Raw genomic sequence first — 15,997 nt, 5'->3', positions numbered from 1 at the left:
AGGCTCGGTGCTCACGCGAGTGCATTTTAAATAGGTGACTCTTTCTTTCCTATGCTTCCCAGAACGGTCTGGGCTCTCCATTTGCATTAGAAGGATTATTTGTGTGGCAGTATTCCCAGTGTAAGCTCTAATGCAGGGGTGGGCAATTCCGGTCCTCGAGGGCTGCAAACCGGTCGGGTTTTCAGGATATCCCTAATGAATATGCATGAAAACGATTTACATACGACTGAGGCAGAGTGCATGCAAATCTCTATTCATTAGGGATATCCTGAAAACCCGACCGGTTTGCGGCCCTCGAGGACCGGAATTGCCCACCCCTGCTCTAAAGGATACTACTGGACTCAAACCAGTTTCCAGTGGACCAGTTGGTGTTTGCCATGCAGAAGCTAAAGTTGCAAAGACCATTCCTTCAACAGAACAGGTGGTGGTGGCTCCGTCAGTGCTGCCTGACCAGATAAGATTGTTTATCTGGTTCCTTTACTGTGGAAGAATCAGACACACTCCTCTGCGCGCTACATTGGGATTCTTGGATGAGTGCTCTGTTTAAGTTGCAGCTGGCTGAGGTGGTGGGCAGTGTCAGCGGGTCCAATAAGCCATCTGGGTCTGGCCTGACGGAGAGCCTGGGTTTGATTCTGCTTCAGGGGCTAGACACGTTGCAGAGGCTGTGTTCACAGCCCTGGGAGATGAAGTGTAATGGCGACACCTAGTGGTGGGTTTAGAGCTAATGACTCCGGAGCTCTGGCAAGAATCCTGGTGCCCGGCTCTTGGCTGAGGACTTGCCCGGGTTAGGTGAGTTGAGAGGGGTTATAAAACAGGTTCGTTACCCCCATATCCCAGCCCTGGTTCCAATCAAGCTGGAAGTGCAAAGGTGCAAGTGGAATCTGCTGCCGCTCCCTCCCTCACCCAAAAAAAGAAGCGTTCAGCTTTTTCTGACAAACTGACTGTATCCTCCAGCCTTTTATTTCTTTATTTGTGGTCTGGCAGTTTCTTCCTGCTCCCTCTAGGGTTGCAGCTTGAGTCTTCATTCAGCATTACCCAGGGTTTGCCCCCTTCTCACTCTCCCCAGTCGTTGCAGTGACAGGCGCTCTTCAGAACCTGACAAAACATGGATTCCAAGTCTGGGCCATCGCCACTTCTCCAAGCCCATCCGGCCCAGGGAGCAGGTTCTTCTCCAACTTTGTAACATTCCTTGTACTGATTTCCAGTTCGTGTCTGAATGGGAGCTTTAGGACTCTTCCTCTGTTTTGGAACGTGCTCTTGCCCCAGAGCGTCGATAGCTTTGCAGATTGGTCGCCTTTCCGGTCTCTGATATTTGTCTCTGCATGAGTAGAGCAGGGACAAGCAGGAAGTAAGACCACAAATGCAAGCGTTTTCCCCTCTCAGCTCAACTAAAATTTCTCCCCGAGATCCCAAATTGTATTTTAGCCCTTTGGGTTTGCTGCTTTTCTGCCTTGCTGGCTCATTTCCGTTGTGCGGGGAATATAGCACAGGTGAGGAGCAGCAGCAGGAGAGCAGTACAAGGCTTGCAGAGTGGCCCAAGCATCTATCATCGCACAACGGAAGGGAGAATAAACAGGCCGGCCCGCTTTGTGCAGAAAGTGCGCTTAGTTCGGGTCTAGGACAGTCGGAGGTCACACAGGGATTCCACCTTGAGTTTGTGGTAAAATGTTGAACCCTGCTGAGCTGGTGGCAGTTGGAGCAGTTTTCATGGCTAAGGAAGTGAAGCTTAAACAGATAAAGAGCAGACGGAGGTTCTCTCTCGTTTTCTACCACTTGTTGATTTCAGCAATGGGCATTTACATCAGCTCTCGACCATTTCCCCAATACTGCCCTCTAGAGCTGCTTTGGGTATGTCCCTTCCTTTCACAGCTTCCCACTGGTCCTTTAGCACCGTTCTCATTTTTAACTTTCATCCTGGTTTTACTTGTCGGTGCCTCCCTTGGTAGAGTATTCCATGTGTCGTCCACCAGTAAATGTTTTCTCATGTTCTTCTACTCCTTCCTCCCTGCAGGGCTGGTGCAAGCCACTGTGCAAGCCATGCATTTGCACAGGCTGGTGGCTTTGGAGAGGGGGGGGGCAGCGGTTTAGGGGCCACCTGCAACCAAAGTTAGGAGGAGGCTGCGGACTGCCCAGCAGACCCCCAACGCACGGGCATCCAAGGTGCAGAAGATGCCATGGGCTAGCCAGAGGACCCCCAGACCATGGGCAGCCAAGGTGAAGAAGATGCCACGTGCCACCAAGTGGACCCCAATCCACTGGCAGCTGTGAGGCCCAGGTGGATCCAAACTCAGCTGCCAGAGTTCAGAAGATGCTATGGCAGTCCGGCAGGTCCCACCCCACTGGCTGCCCAGACGGAGAGGAGGCCAAGGCAGCTGGAATGAAGAGGAGGGCCTGGGATTGCTGGTGGACAGGAGAGAGAGGCCCAGTGTGTGAGCTTGTGTGTCTGTATTTGAGAGAGCAGTGTCAGTGTGAGTGAGAAGGAACATGTGAGTAAGAGGGAGCTTGTGTAAATGAGAGGGAGTGTGTGCATGAATGAGCTTGTTTGAGGGGAAAAGGAACATGCGAGTGTGTGTGTGTGAGGGAGAGGAATTAATGAGTGTGGATAAAGGTGAACCGGTAGATGTAGTGTATTTGGATTTTCAGAAGGCATTTGACAAAGTCCCTCATGAGAGGCTTCTATGAAAATTAAAAAGTCATGGGATAGGTGGTGATGTCCTTTCGTGGATTACAAACTGGTTAAAAGACAGTAAACAGAGAGTAGGATTAAATGGTCAATTTTCTCAGTGGAAAAGGGTAAACAGTGGAGTGCCTCAGGGATCTGTACTTGGACCGATGCTTTTCAATATATATATATATAAATGATCTGGAAAGGAATACGACAAGTGAGGTTATCAAATTTGCGGATGATACAAAATTATTTAGGGTAGTTAAGACACAAGCAGACTGTGATATATTACAGGAGGACCTTGCAAGCCTGGAAGATTGGGCATCCAAATGGCAGATGAAATTTAATGTGGACAAGTGCAAGGTGTTGCATATAGGGAAAAATAACCCTTGCTGAAGTTACACGATGTTAGGTTCCATATTAGGAGCTACCACCCAGGAAAAAGATCTAGGCATCATAGTGGATAATACTTTAAAATCGTCAGTTCAGTGTGCTGCAGCAGTCAAAAAAGCAAACAGAATGTTAGGAATTATTAGGAAAGGAATGGTTAATAGAACGGAAAATGTCATAATGCCTCTATATCGCTCCATGGTGAGACCGCACCTTGAATACTGTTTACAATTCTGGTCGCCACATCTCAAAAAAGATATAGTTGCGATGGAGAAGGTACAGAGAAGGGCAACCAAAATGATAATGGGGATGGAACAGCTCCCCTATGAGGAAAGGCTGAAGAGGAAAAGGCTGTTCAGCTTGGAGAAGAGACGGCTGAGGAGGGATATGATAGAGGTCTTTAAGATCATGAGAGGTCTTGAACGAGTAGATGTGACTCGGTTATTTACACTTTCGAATAATAGAAGGACTAGGGGGCATTCCATGAAGTTAGCAAGTAGCACGTTTAAGACCAATCGGAGAAAATTCTTTTTCACTCAACGCACAATAAAGCTCTGGAATTTGTTGCCAGAGTATGTGGATAGTGCAGTTAGTGTAGCTGGGTTCAAAAAAGGTTTGGATAAGTTCTTGGAGAAGTCCATTAACGGCTATTAATCAAGTTTACTTAGGGAATAGCCACTGCTATTAATTGCATCAGTAGCATGGGATCTTCTTAGTGTTTGGGTAATTGCCAGGTTCTTGTGGCCTGATTTGGCCTCTGTTGGAAACAGGATGCTGGGCTTGATGGACCCTTGGTCTGACCCAGCATGGCAATTTCTTATGTTCTTATATGTGAGAAAGAAGAGAAAGTTTGTGCATCCTCAGTCCCACCCCCCACTAATCAATGACAGTTTCAAGGTGAATGTAAATGAAAATTCCAGGTATTTCTTGGAGGATTTTTAAAGTTCTTATGGGTTTTAAAGGTCAGGTGTTTGGGATATTTTACTGATTTTGGGGAAATTATATGAGCTTTTCATTACTGAATATTCTATTCATCAGCTGTTTTAAAATATTTATTAATTTTATTAGTCTGGTTCTACTAATTAGATGTGTTTATTTCTTGGTTTTATTGTTTTAAAGTTTTATGAGGAGCGTAATGTTTGATTTTCCATTGTTGCAGTGCATACGCTCTGATTTCTGGTTTCCAGTTCACTTTTTGTATGCACATTTCTAGTTCTGCTTTCTAGTCTCTTTATTCTGTATTTCTTGAGGCTCTGTCTGTGTGACTGAGGCGAAGTAGTCTGCTAGCGTGCATGCAGGGATCCACAGCAGCCTGGCTTGTTCTGTTTCCCTAACAGGATGTGTATTGGTGTTTTAGGGCCTGTGTAATATTTGCAGTGTTGCCTTTTATAGGATGGGGCGCCTCCCAAATTTTTCGGAGAAAGATGTGCGGCTCCTGGCAAAGCTAATGAAAGAGGATGAGAGGCACCTCTATTTTCGCCCTGGGTGCGTGCGCAATCAGGCTACGACAGATGCTGCCTGGCAGGCACTCAGGGTGAGATTCAATGCCCAAGCAAGCTACCCCAGGGAGGTGAGTATGGCTGAGGCCTCGAATTGTACGATGGGTGGCCCAGCATTAAATAAATGTTTGCATTTTTTATTTCTCTTCTCCCTGCGTATGGGGGAGGCCTCCCTTGGTAGCTTGAATTGTAGGATGGGTGGGAGGTGCAGACCCAGCATTAAATACTGTAGTGAATATAGATTGGGCTTCAAACTGCGTGGCCCTGCCCTGATCGCGCTCCCCACGACCAGCGCCACCCAATCGGAACTCAGCCACCGACCGGCATATCCTGGAGACAGAGGGTAAGCCCTTTAAATCTGGGCGCTCACCTGTGGCGAACCCTTTTCGCATCCGGCCGTCCCCGACTTAGGCTCACGCGATCGGCGCACTCCCATCGGGGAAAGAGCCTGCCCGACCCGACGCCGACAGTCCTGGAGGCCCTAAAACGCCAATTGGGCCTTCAAACCGCATGGCCCGGCCCTGACCGCGCCCCCACTACCAGCGCCACCCAATCGGAACTCAGCCACCGACCGACGGCATATCCTGGAGACAGAGGGTAAGCCCTTTAAATCTGGGCGCTCACCTGCGGCGAACCCTTTTCGCGTCGGCCATCCCCGACTTAGGCTTACGCGATCAGCGCACTCCCATCGGGGAAAGAGCCTGCCCGACCCGACGCCGACAGTCCTGGAGGCCCTAAAACGCCGATTGGGCCTTCAAACCGCATGGCCCGGCCCTGACCGCGCCCCCACTACCAGCGCCACCCAATCGGAACTCGGCCACCGACCGACGGCATATCCTGGAGACAGAGGATAAGCCCTTTAAATCTGGGTGCTCACCTGCGGCGCCGCGCGCACGGAGGAGCGTGACCTAAGGGGCATTCTCCTTACTGCGCCTCTTTGTGCGATCCTTCTGTGAATTACGAACAATACAAGCATCTTAGAATCTCAGACGACGTACACATATGATCCACAAGTGGCTCAAGCTTTAAAATTCCAGCAGCGTCCCCTTAAGAAGGAACAAGAATTCATACCTCCTCCCACTCTACACTAACAACCTGCGACGGACTCCTCGCATTTGAAACTGGAAACGCAACCGGAACTGAGACAGATCTGCACTTGGCAACTCATCACAGACCACTGATTCCTAAAGACCACACACAGTGGAACCCTTGGACCTAAAAAAATCCACCCTCAAAAATCACTACTCTCCAACAGACTATATACCCACTGACCTCAATTCTCCCTTTACCACCAAGTCCCACCGGAACACCCACTGTCCGCTTCTATCCCCTCCTCCTTTTGTACCGATCCTCTTCCCCTTGAATCTTAATTTCAACTGTGTCCCTATCACACCCCCTTTTCGAAGCCTACAGATAATGATAGCACCTGATTTTCTCAGTATGAACCCACTCCCCATCCCCCCCCTTAAACATATCAACACCACATACAAATTAACAAAACACTTACAACATACCCAGCACCACAGAACACTTATCCCCATCATGGCAACACCCCTAACACAACTTATCGGAATTGTGACCTTTACCATTTTCCTTCTTAATGCACAATCGATTTTAAAAAAGGCCTCCCTACTACATGACATCCTCACAGACCAAAGCCCTGACATATGTGCTATCACAGAGTCTTGGCTAAAGGATACAGACACAGTATTAGTAAACCAACTCCCCTCCGACACATACAACATTTTCTCTTTCCCAAGACACAAAAAAAGGAGGTGGAATCCTCCTTGCGGCCAGAAAGAAATTCAACCTTATGCTACAAGCCATTCCTCCCCCACACAAACTCAAAATAGGTCTTTTTAAATCTCCCTCCCTCCAAATATGCCTAATTTATGCACCCCCAGGCATTCTGGAAAACAACCCTTCCCCTCTTACTGAATACATTTCCAAACATCTTAATATATCTACCCCAGCTATCATTCTTGGAGATTTGAATCTCCACGTCGACCGCTGCCCCCCTCCTGCGAAGCAATATTGGCCTCCATGAATGCTCTAGGCTTCAAACAGATTGTCAATAATCCCACACATATGGCAGGGCACACGATGGACCTTATCTTCACCAACTCACTCATACAAACTGACACACCCCTTTGCACTCCCATTCCGTGGTCCGATCACTTCCGCATTGACACCAGTTGTACCATAAAAAGTACTCCCCTCACAATGCCTACCAAAAAACCCATAAATTTTCAAAAACAATGCAAATCCGAAAACAGTGAAGCTCTCTTAGAAGAGCTCCCGAAATTAGACCTCACAGATGCTGACACGGCCACATCATCCTGGTTCCAACTTACCAGTACTGTGGCTGACAAAATATGCCCCATACAAACTAAAGAAATTAATACTGATAACATCAAAAAGAAACCCTGGTACACTCCAGAACTCAGATCCATGAAAATGGAGCTCCGAAAACTTGAAAAAAGCTGGTGTAAAAAACAACTCCCCACCATACAAGCAAAGTTCCGTGCTTTACTCCACAACTACCGTACAGCCACTGACAAAGCCAAAAAAGATTTTTATGCATTAAGAATTCACCAGTTCCAATTCAGCCCACGAGCACTTTTTCAATACGTCTCCAACCTTATTACCTTGCCCCTTAACACAAATCCTGACAATGATGAAAAATCGAAATGCGAAAAACTGGCCCTATTCTTTCATGGCACGCTTTTCTTCTACACCCACAATCTTTAACTTACCCATACTCACCCCCTACTATAACACCACCCAAAATTCTCCCCCACACAATTCCACTCAAAAATCAAACACCACAGCCTCACTCACTACCTTTGAGAATACTTCTATATTAGAAATAGAAAATACACTCAAAATAATCAAACCTGTGATGCATCCATCAGACACTATTCCCACTAAGACACTTCTTACTATCCCTAATCTAATAGCTAAACCCTTAACAAACATTATCAACAAATCTATCTCCCTTGGCGTTGTTCCAAAACAACTTAAACATGCCATCATAAAACCCACCCTCAAAAAAACCCAAACTTGACCCTGCCGAGCCTGCAAATTATCGCCCAGTCTCGAACCTCCCCTTCCTCTCCAAAATCCTGGAAAAAATCATCAACCGGCAGCTCACTGAATATCTTGATGAACATTAAATACTCCTCCCATCCCAATATGGATTTCGCAGACTTCACAGCACCGAAACCCTTCTCATTTCCCACTCCGAATACATACTCTGGACAAAGGGCAATCCTACATACTTACACACCTGGACATCTCATCTGCTTTTGACACGGTCAATCACAACACACTCCTAATGCACCTTAAAGAAATTGGCATCTCTGGTACCCCCTATTCTGGTTTCAATCATACCTTAAAGACAGGCACTACAGTGTAAAAATCGGACACAGCAAATCAAAACCGATCAAACTATCATAAGGAGTCCCCCAGGGCTCCTCTCTTTCATCAACACTATTCAACATTTACCTCCTCCCACTTTGTCAACTCCTATCCAAACTTGGTCTCCTACACTTCATCTACGCGGATGATATGCAGATCCTCATTCCCATAACTGATTCACTTCCAAATGCATTAAAAACCTGGAACTCAGCCCTCACCGACATAAACAAGCTCCTCGCAGACAACTTTCTGGCTCTTAACATCAGCAAAACTTAGCTCTTCATTATTTCTCTTCATAATAAATCTCCTTACACTTCACAAAACCTCACAATCCCCCAACTCGTCACAAACACCTCCACCAACTCACAACATGTTCGCAGCCTCTGAGTTATGATTGATAACCACCTTAATCTAAATTCATCTCCACCACCATAAAAAATGGCTTCTTCAAGCTGCACATACTAAAAAGAATTAAGCCACTCCTACACCCTAACGACTTCCACACAGTACTACAAGCCACAATCCTTGCCAAACTTGATTACGGCAACTCCATTCTTCTAGGCCTTCCAAAGAACTCAATACAACCGCTGCAGATGCTACAAAACGCAGCTGCTCGCATACTCACCAACACGCACCGTCACGACCTCATTACTCCTGTCCTCAAGTTCCTACACTGGCTACCTATCGCATCCAGGATAATTTATAAATCACTCACTCTCATACATAAATCCATACACAACCAAAATATGCAATGGTTCTCTGAGCAACTCATTTTCCGTAAGCTAAACAGACCAACCAGAACACAACACCAGGCAAAACTCCAGACTCCTTCACCCAAACTTACTAAACATGTATCCACCAGAGAACGATCACTTATCATCGCAGGAACAACTCTTTGGAATAACATGCCAATTAATCTATGCCAGGAACAATGCCCCAAGAAATTTAAACAAAACTTCAAAACCTGGCTTTTCAAACAGGCATACTCCTGACCTTCTCTTAACTTGACCTTACTCTAGTCATCTTCCCTTGACCACTACCATTCTCGCCCTCCCCCCTCTAAGACTTCTTCCCTGCTTTGCAGTACCCTGCGCTCTCCCCCCCTCGCTTCATGAACATAATGGACTGTTCCATATGTACCATAATCATGCCCCCATACTCTGATGCCAATTAATTATGAAGTTAATTAATTATGAAGTGTTAAATTTATTAAGTTTAAGTTATCCCTAATTTTTCAGTTCTACCCCTGTTTCAATGTATGAATTATTCGTCGTTATGCTGTGTTACATGTAAAGCCTGTTGCTGCATTACGTTCCATTGTAAACCGAGGTGATGTTCCAAATGTGCCGCGGTATATAAAAATCCTTAAATAAATAAATAGTATTGTTCTCCTTTTTATTCCTACCCTCCCTGCGTATGGGCAAGGCCTCCCTTGGTAGCTGGAATTGTAGGATGGGTGGGAGGTGCAGGCCCAGCATTAAATACTGTAGTGCATATAGTGATGTTTGCATTTTTTATTTCTGTCCCCAGGTGGAGGCATTGAAGAAGAGGGCCAGACGCCTGCGGCGGGAGGAGAGGGAGTTGTTCCTGGCCCTCCGCATCGGACGTGGGCAGCCGAATAGTGAGTATATTAGGAATTACAGACTATTGTTACACTGCCTAAATCGATAATATTCATGTTCATGCGTGCACTTGTCCATTTCCTTGGCTTCCCATCATTACAGTTGTTGTGAGTGAAGATAAGGTTTGTTTATATCTGTTGTGTATTATCCAAACATCTTTCCTTCTATCCTTCCGTCTTTCTGTTTCCCCCAACATCTTTTGCTATTACCGATTTCAGACACCTTCAGTTCCACCTCGGAGGATGAGGCCGTGGCCATGGAGACTGTGGCCATGGAGACTAAGGAGGAGGCCGTGGCCACGGAGACTAAGGAGGAGGCCGTGGCCATAGAGACTAAGGAGGAGGAGGCCGTGGCCACAGAGACTGAGGAGGAGGAGGTGGTGGTCGTGGCCATAGAGACTAAGGAGGAGGAGGAGGAGGTTGTGGCCACAGTGACTAAGGAGGAGGTCGTGGCCACGGTGACTGAGGAGGAGGAGGCTGTGGCCACAGAGACTGAGGAGGAGGAGGAGGAGGCCACGGAGACTGAGGAGGAGGAGGCCGTGGCCACGGAGACTGAGGAGGAGGAGGAGGAGGAGGCCGTGGCTGAGGAGGAGGAGGCGGCCGTGGCCGCTGAGGAGGAGGAGGAGGCGGCCGTGGCCGCTGAGGAGGAAGAGCCAGAAGGCCCACCCCCAACACAGCCACCCCCACAGCCCCATTCCCTGCCCATTTCCTACCCCGTTTCCCGGAGTGACGAGGAGCACGAGGAGCCCTCCAGTGATGCTCCATCTGCGGTCCAGGAGCAAGAGGCAGCATCCAGGCCTTCCTCAATCGAGGCAGGCCTGGATGCTGCCTTGGCACCGATTGGTCGGCTGGACCGCAGGGTGGAGGCACTGGAGGGGCTCCTAGGGGCCCATTTGGCAGAGCTGGTGCAGGGCCAGCAGCAGATAATCCAGCTTCTGTCAGCAATGGCAGGAGCTGGATCGCCGCTGGTCCTGTCCCAGCCCCCGCCAAATAGGCCCCCGCCACCCCCCCAGTGATGCTTCTCCTCGTCACCCCGGGAAATATTTCTAATCCCTGCCTTCCATCCCCACCACCTCCCTGTACATCTATTAAAAAATAAATAAATAAATTTTAATTTAATACAATGTCCAAACTGTTGTGCAGGATACAATAATGTAAAATAAACAGAGAATAGAACAGTTTCAGGAGTATTGACTCTTACTCCTCATGAACAACATTCTGTAGTGTTTAATCCCCCCGCTCCCAAGTATACCCTATTGTTTTTCATCCCATGGGACGTTCTCCAAAGTCTATCTTCGCAGTCCAGCGATATCACCCGTTGACAGGGTTGTTTGCGGTCATAGCGGTGCTGAGCTTCTGTCACAACTGTACTCATCAATATAAATAGGTCAATGCACATTATTACAAGTCCGTAAACATTATTGCATCCTGAGTTTCAGAATTGATCTTTTCTTCCTCATCTGATTATGTGAAGGCCTGAACATTCCCGCTTTCCCAGGTAGTTTTGGGCAAAACACATTGCAGAAGGTGGTTAGTTTGTAGTTCTTATTGCTCTGTTGGTCATGTACTAAGCGGTTGCCATTCCTGAAAATGGGAGGCCACTCTATCATGTTTCACCGCTGTCAAGAAGTCCAAGCAGCGGTGGCTCTGCAGTTTGAGCTCCACCTCCTGCAGAGTTGGTACATCTGTGGATTTCCAATGCTGGGCAATAGCTATACGTGATGCAGTCACTATATATATGCATAACCTTTTACTGATGCTTATCCAACCCTTCTATGGGAGCCACTGACAAGGAGGCCTTAAAGTTGGTTAATCCACTGCTTAATGGATTGCCAGAAGGGGACTATCTTTATACACTCCCACTATATGTGAAAGAAGGATCCTGTTGCGCCGCATTCCCACCAACACTTAGAGATCTCAGGGAATATCCTGTGTAGTTTTTCAGGGTCTAGGTGCTATCTATAAAGCATTTTATAGCTATTGTCCTGTATACGTGCTAATATGAAACATTTACTGGCTCTCTGAAAGATAGCGTCCCACAACTTGGCAGGAATAGTCTCCACTAGATCTACTTCCCATTTGGAAATATGATTAAGAGTGGGAGTTCTGGTTGTATTCAACATACCATATATTTTGGTTAGCGTGTCAGCTGCAAAGCATATATTCTCAAAAAGGGATTGCAATTCTCTAAGTTTCTGCGTTTTACATATATCGTTAATAAAATGTCTGACTTGAGCATACATTAGAAAGTTGGCCGATGTTAAGGCGTATTTTTCCATTAATTGCACCATTGTCAGTAATTCGCCTCCCTGAAGTGTAAGTGGCCTGTATTGGTGATGCCCGCCAGTTGCCAATCTTGAAATGCCTCTGATAGCCTATAGCAAACTCTTTGTTATTATACAAATGTTTTATAGTAAAAGGTGTGATTCCAAACCAATTTGCCTTTCCATTTGTCCCAAATCTGTAATGTGGTCCTTAAAGTTCCTCCTTCAGTTATATTGTAAACCGGCATGATGTACCCACGAATGTCGACATATAAAAACTAATAAATAAAGACCAGGGTAAGCAATGTATGTGTTTCCATGTTTGTCGCGGCTGCCATGGAAGTGCTCTGATAGGCATCGCACCGAGCATAAATTGATCAGCAGTGACCCATTGTTTGGGAGCATGTACCCTTGCCATATCTATTACTGCTTTCATTTGTGCGGCTGCTTTCTACGCTTGGAAATCTGGCACTCCCAAACCTCCGTGTATCTTAGCCTGTTGTAAGGTGCGTCTGGCCACCCTAGGGGGCCTGCAGTGCCAGATAAAGTCAAAAATTTTCTTTTGCGTTTTACAGAGAAGGGCTGACGACAAGAATATGGGAAGTGGAGTAAATAGGTATAGATACCGGGGTAGGACTTTCATTATGATGATCACGACCCACCCCATCCACGTAAATGGGCCTTTATGCCACTTATCTAGATCTTTATCTGTGGCTCTCGAGAGGGGTACATAATTAAGGTTATAAAGGTCCTCCAGATTTGCATTGAGGTGAATTCCCAAATATTTATTGACTTTTTGGCCCACTGAAAGGGAAACTTCAGAGTTATATTTTGTGTCACTGTTAGATTTATACTCAGTAACTCAGATTTTTCCAGATTCATTTTGAACCCTGACACGCTGCTAAATATTTAATTCTGATTGTACCCTTGTCAAAGAGTGGGTAGGGCGTGCTAGGGTAAACAGGATGTCATCTGCAAAAAGTGACAATTTAAAGCTGCGGTTCCCCAGTTGAATCCCCAAGATGGAGGATGACTTCCGGATCCTGGTTGCAAAGGGCTCCAAAAATAAGGCAAATAATATTGGGGAGAGCAGGTAACCCTGTTGGCTACCTCTGCCAATCGCAAACCTATCCTCATATCCCCCATTCACCTTAACCATAGCCTGCAGTTGGTTATATAACTGGTAGATCCATTGTAAAAAGAATGGGCCAAAATTCATTTTGATCAGTGTTTCAAACAAATAAGGCCAGTGGACCATGTGGAAGGTGTTCTCTGTATCTATAGAGAGTAGCGCAGCTGCTATATTCTCACTTAGTATGGTGGGAAAAGTCAAGAATCTTCCTCACATTATCGGTCACCATGCGTTGAGGCACGAAACCCACCTGATCGAAGTGTAGCAGAAAAAGGGTAAGTATTTGTTCAACCGGAGCGCTAATATTCTAGCTAAAAGCTTTAGATCTTCATTGATGATTGATATCTGCCTATATGACCCATGCAAGGTAGGGTCCTTGCCCAGTTTAGCCTACCCAGCTGTGTTGGATTGGGCGAAAAAGGAGCTGCCTTCTCGGATGTGATTAAACAGTTCCATTAAGTGAGTAGCCAAAATCTCTGGGAGCGCTTTATAGTATTCCCCAGATAGTCCGTCTAAACCAGGCGATTTGCCATTGTTAAGTGATTTAATTGCCATACTGACTTCCTCAGCTAATATGGGGTGGTCTAGAGCTTGTTGATGATTCGGGGTTAACATGGGGAGCTCCACAGTAGCTAGATAATTTTTGATATCTGAATCATGGATCGAATTATTTGAGCTATATAGGGAAGCATAAAAGTCCGTAAAGCATCTCCTGATTTCTGTAGGGTCCATAGTGATTGTATCACTAGAATCCTTTTTTATTTTTGGGACTATACTTTGAGATATGTGTGCCTTTAGCTGGCGCACCAGCAGTTTGCGGCCTTATCACTTCCCTCGAAATAAATTTGCTTAGTCTGCTCTAAATGATGGGCAATCTGACATTCATTTAATGTGTTCAATTTAAATCGAGCCTCTGTTAGTTGCTTGTAGATACGCTCCGACTGAGTCTGGTAACGCCGCTTTGAAAGGGCATTAATTTCTTTTAATAATACGAGGCGGCTACTTTCACGTTTCTTTTTATCAGCTGCCGCTTTTGCTATACAATGTCCCCTAATTACCGCTTTAGAACATTCCCATATATAACTCGCTGAGGTTGGCAAGTGGTTATTAATGTGATTTTATTTATTTATATATTTTATATACCGTGCCTCACCTCGGTTTACAAGTGACATAATGCAGCAACAGGCTTTACAAGAAACACAAGTGGCACAATGTAGCAACAGGCTTTATAGTGATATAATAAGTGACATAATGCAGCAACAGGCTTTATAGTGATATAATAAGTGACATAATGCAGCAACAGGCTTTATAGTGATATAATAAGTGACATAATGCAGCAACAGGCTTTATAGTGATATAATAAGTGACATAATGCAGCAACAGGCTTTATAGTGATATAATAAGTGACATAATGCAGCAACAGGCTTTATAGTGATATAATAAGTGACACAATGCAGCAACAGGCTTTATAGTGATATAATAAGTGACATAATGCAGCAACAGGCTTTATAGTGATATAATAAGTGACATAATGCAGCAACAGGCTTTATAGTGATATAATAAGTGACACAATGCAGCAACAGGCTTTATAGTGATATAATAAGTGACATAATGCAGCAACAGGCTTTATAGTGATATAATAAGTGACATAATGCAGCAACAGGCTTTATAGTGATATAATAAGTGACATAATGTAGCAACAGGCTTTATAGTGATATAATAAGTGACATAATGCAGCAACAGGCTTTATAGTGATATAATAAGTGACATAATGCAGCAACAGGCTTTATAGTGATATAATAAGTGACACAATGCAGCAACAGGCTTTATAGTGATATAATAAGTGACACAATGCAGCAACAGGCTTTATAGTGATATAATAAGTGACACAATGCAGCAACAGGCTTTATAGTGATATAATAAGTGACACAATGCAGCAACAGGCTTTATAGTGATATAATAAGTGACACAATGCAGCAACAGGCTTTATAGTGATATAATAAGTGACACAATGCAGCAACAGGCTTATAGTGATATAATAAGTGACACAATGCAGCAACAGGCTTTATAGTGATATAATAAGTGACACAATGCAGCAACAGGCTTTATAGTGATATAATAAGTGACACAATGCAGCAACAGGCTTTATAGTGATATAATAAGTGACACAGTGCAGCAACAGGCTTTATAGTGATATAATAAGTGACACAATGCAGCAACAGGCTTTATAGTGATATAATAAGTGACACAATGCAGCAACAGGCTTTATAGTGATATAATAAGTGACACAATGCAGCAACAGGCTTTATAGTGATATAATAAGTGACACAATGCAGCAACAGGGCTTTATAGTGATATATAAGTGACACAATGCAGCAACAGGCTTTATAGTGATATAATAAGTGACACAATGCAGCAACAGGCTTTATAGTGATATAATAAGTGACACAATGCAGCAACAGGCTTTATAGTGATATAATAAGTGGACACAATGCAGCAACAGGCTTTATAGTGATATAATAAGTGACACAATGCAGCAACAGGCTTTATAGTGATATAATAAGTGACACAATGCAGCAACAGGCTTTATAGTGATATAATAAGTGACACAATGCAGCAACAGGCTTTATAGTGATATAATAAGTGACATAATGCAGCAACAGGCTTTATAGTGATATAATAAGTGACATAATGCAGCAACAGGCTTTATAGTGATATAATAAGTGACACAATGCAGCAACAGGCTTTATAGTGATATAATAAGTGACACAGTGCAGCAACAGGCTTTATAGTGATATAATAAGTGACACAGTGCAGCAACAGGCTTTATAGTGATATAATAAGTGACACAGTGCAGCAACAGGCTTTATAGTGATATAATAAGTGACACAGTGCAGCAACAGGCTTTATAGTGATATAATAAGTGACACAGTGCAGCAACAGGCTTTATAGTGATATAATAAGTGACACAGTGCAGCAACAGGCTTTATAGTGATATAATAAGTG

The 15,997-nt window shown here is 44.9% G+C and overlaps 1 protein-coding gene across 2 annotated transcripts in view; it reads left to right on the top strand.

The window, feature by feature from the left end:
* The window catches only part of LOC115075727 (proline-, glutamic acid- and leucine-rich protein 1-like), a 40,168-nt gene extending 26,004 nt beyond the window's left edge, over window positions 1–14,164 (top strand). The window contains exons 2-5 of one of the 2 annotated variants that reach the window (XM_029576413.1): window positions 4,448–4,625; window positions 9,505–9,595; window positions 9,815–10,367; window positions 10,413–14,164. In XM_029576413.1, the coding sequence (XP_029432273.1) occupies window positions 4,448–4,625; window positions 9,505–9,595; window positions 9,815–10,367; window positions 10,413–10,611 (1,021 nt within the window). In that variant the 3' untranslated portion in view covers window positions 10,612–14,164. Of the gene's footprint in view, window positions 1–4,447; window positions 4,626–9,504; window positions 9,596–9,814 lie in introns of both variants that reach the window. The other variant, XM_029576412.1, reaches the window with a different exon arrangement.
* The last annotated feature ends 1,833 nt before the right edge of the window (window positions 14,165–15,997 follow it).

This window comes from Rhinatrema bivittatum, chromosome 14 (assembly GCF_901001135.1).
Source record: "Rhinatrema bivittatum chromosome 14, aRhiBiv1.1, whole genome shotgun sequence".
Taxonomy (NCBI): domain Eukaryota; kingdom Metazoa; phylum Chordata; class Amphibia; order Gymnophiona; family Rhinatrematidae; genus Rhinatrema; species Rhinatrema bivittatum.
This window is presented reverse-complemented; position numbering and strand designations above follow the sequence as displayed.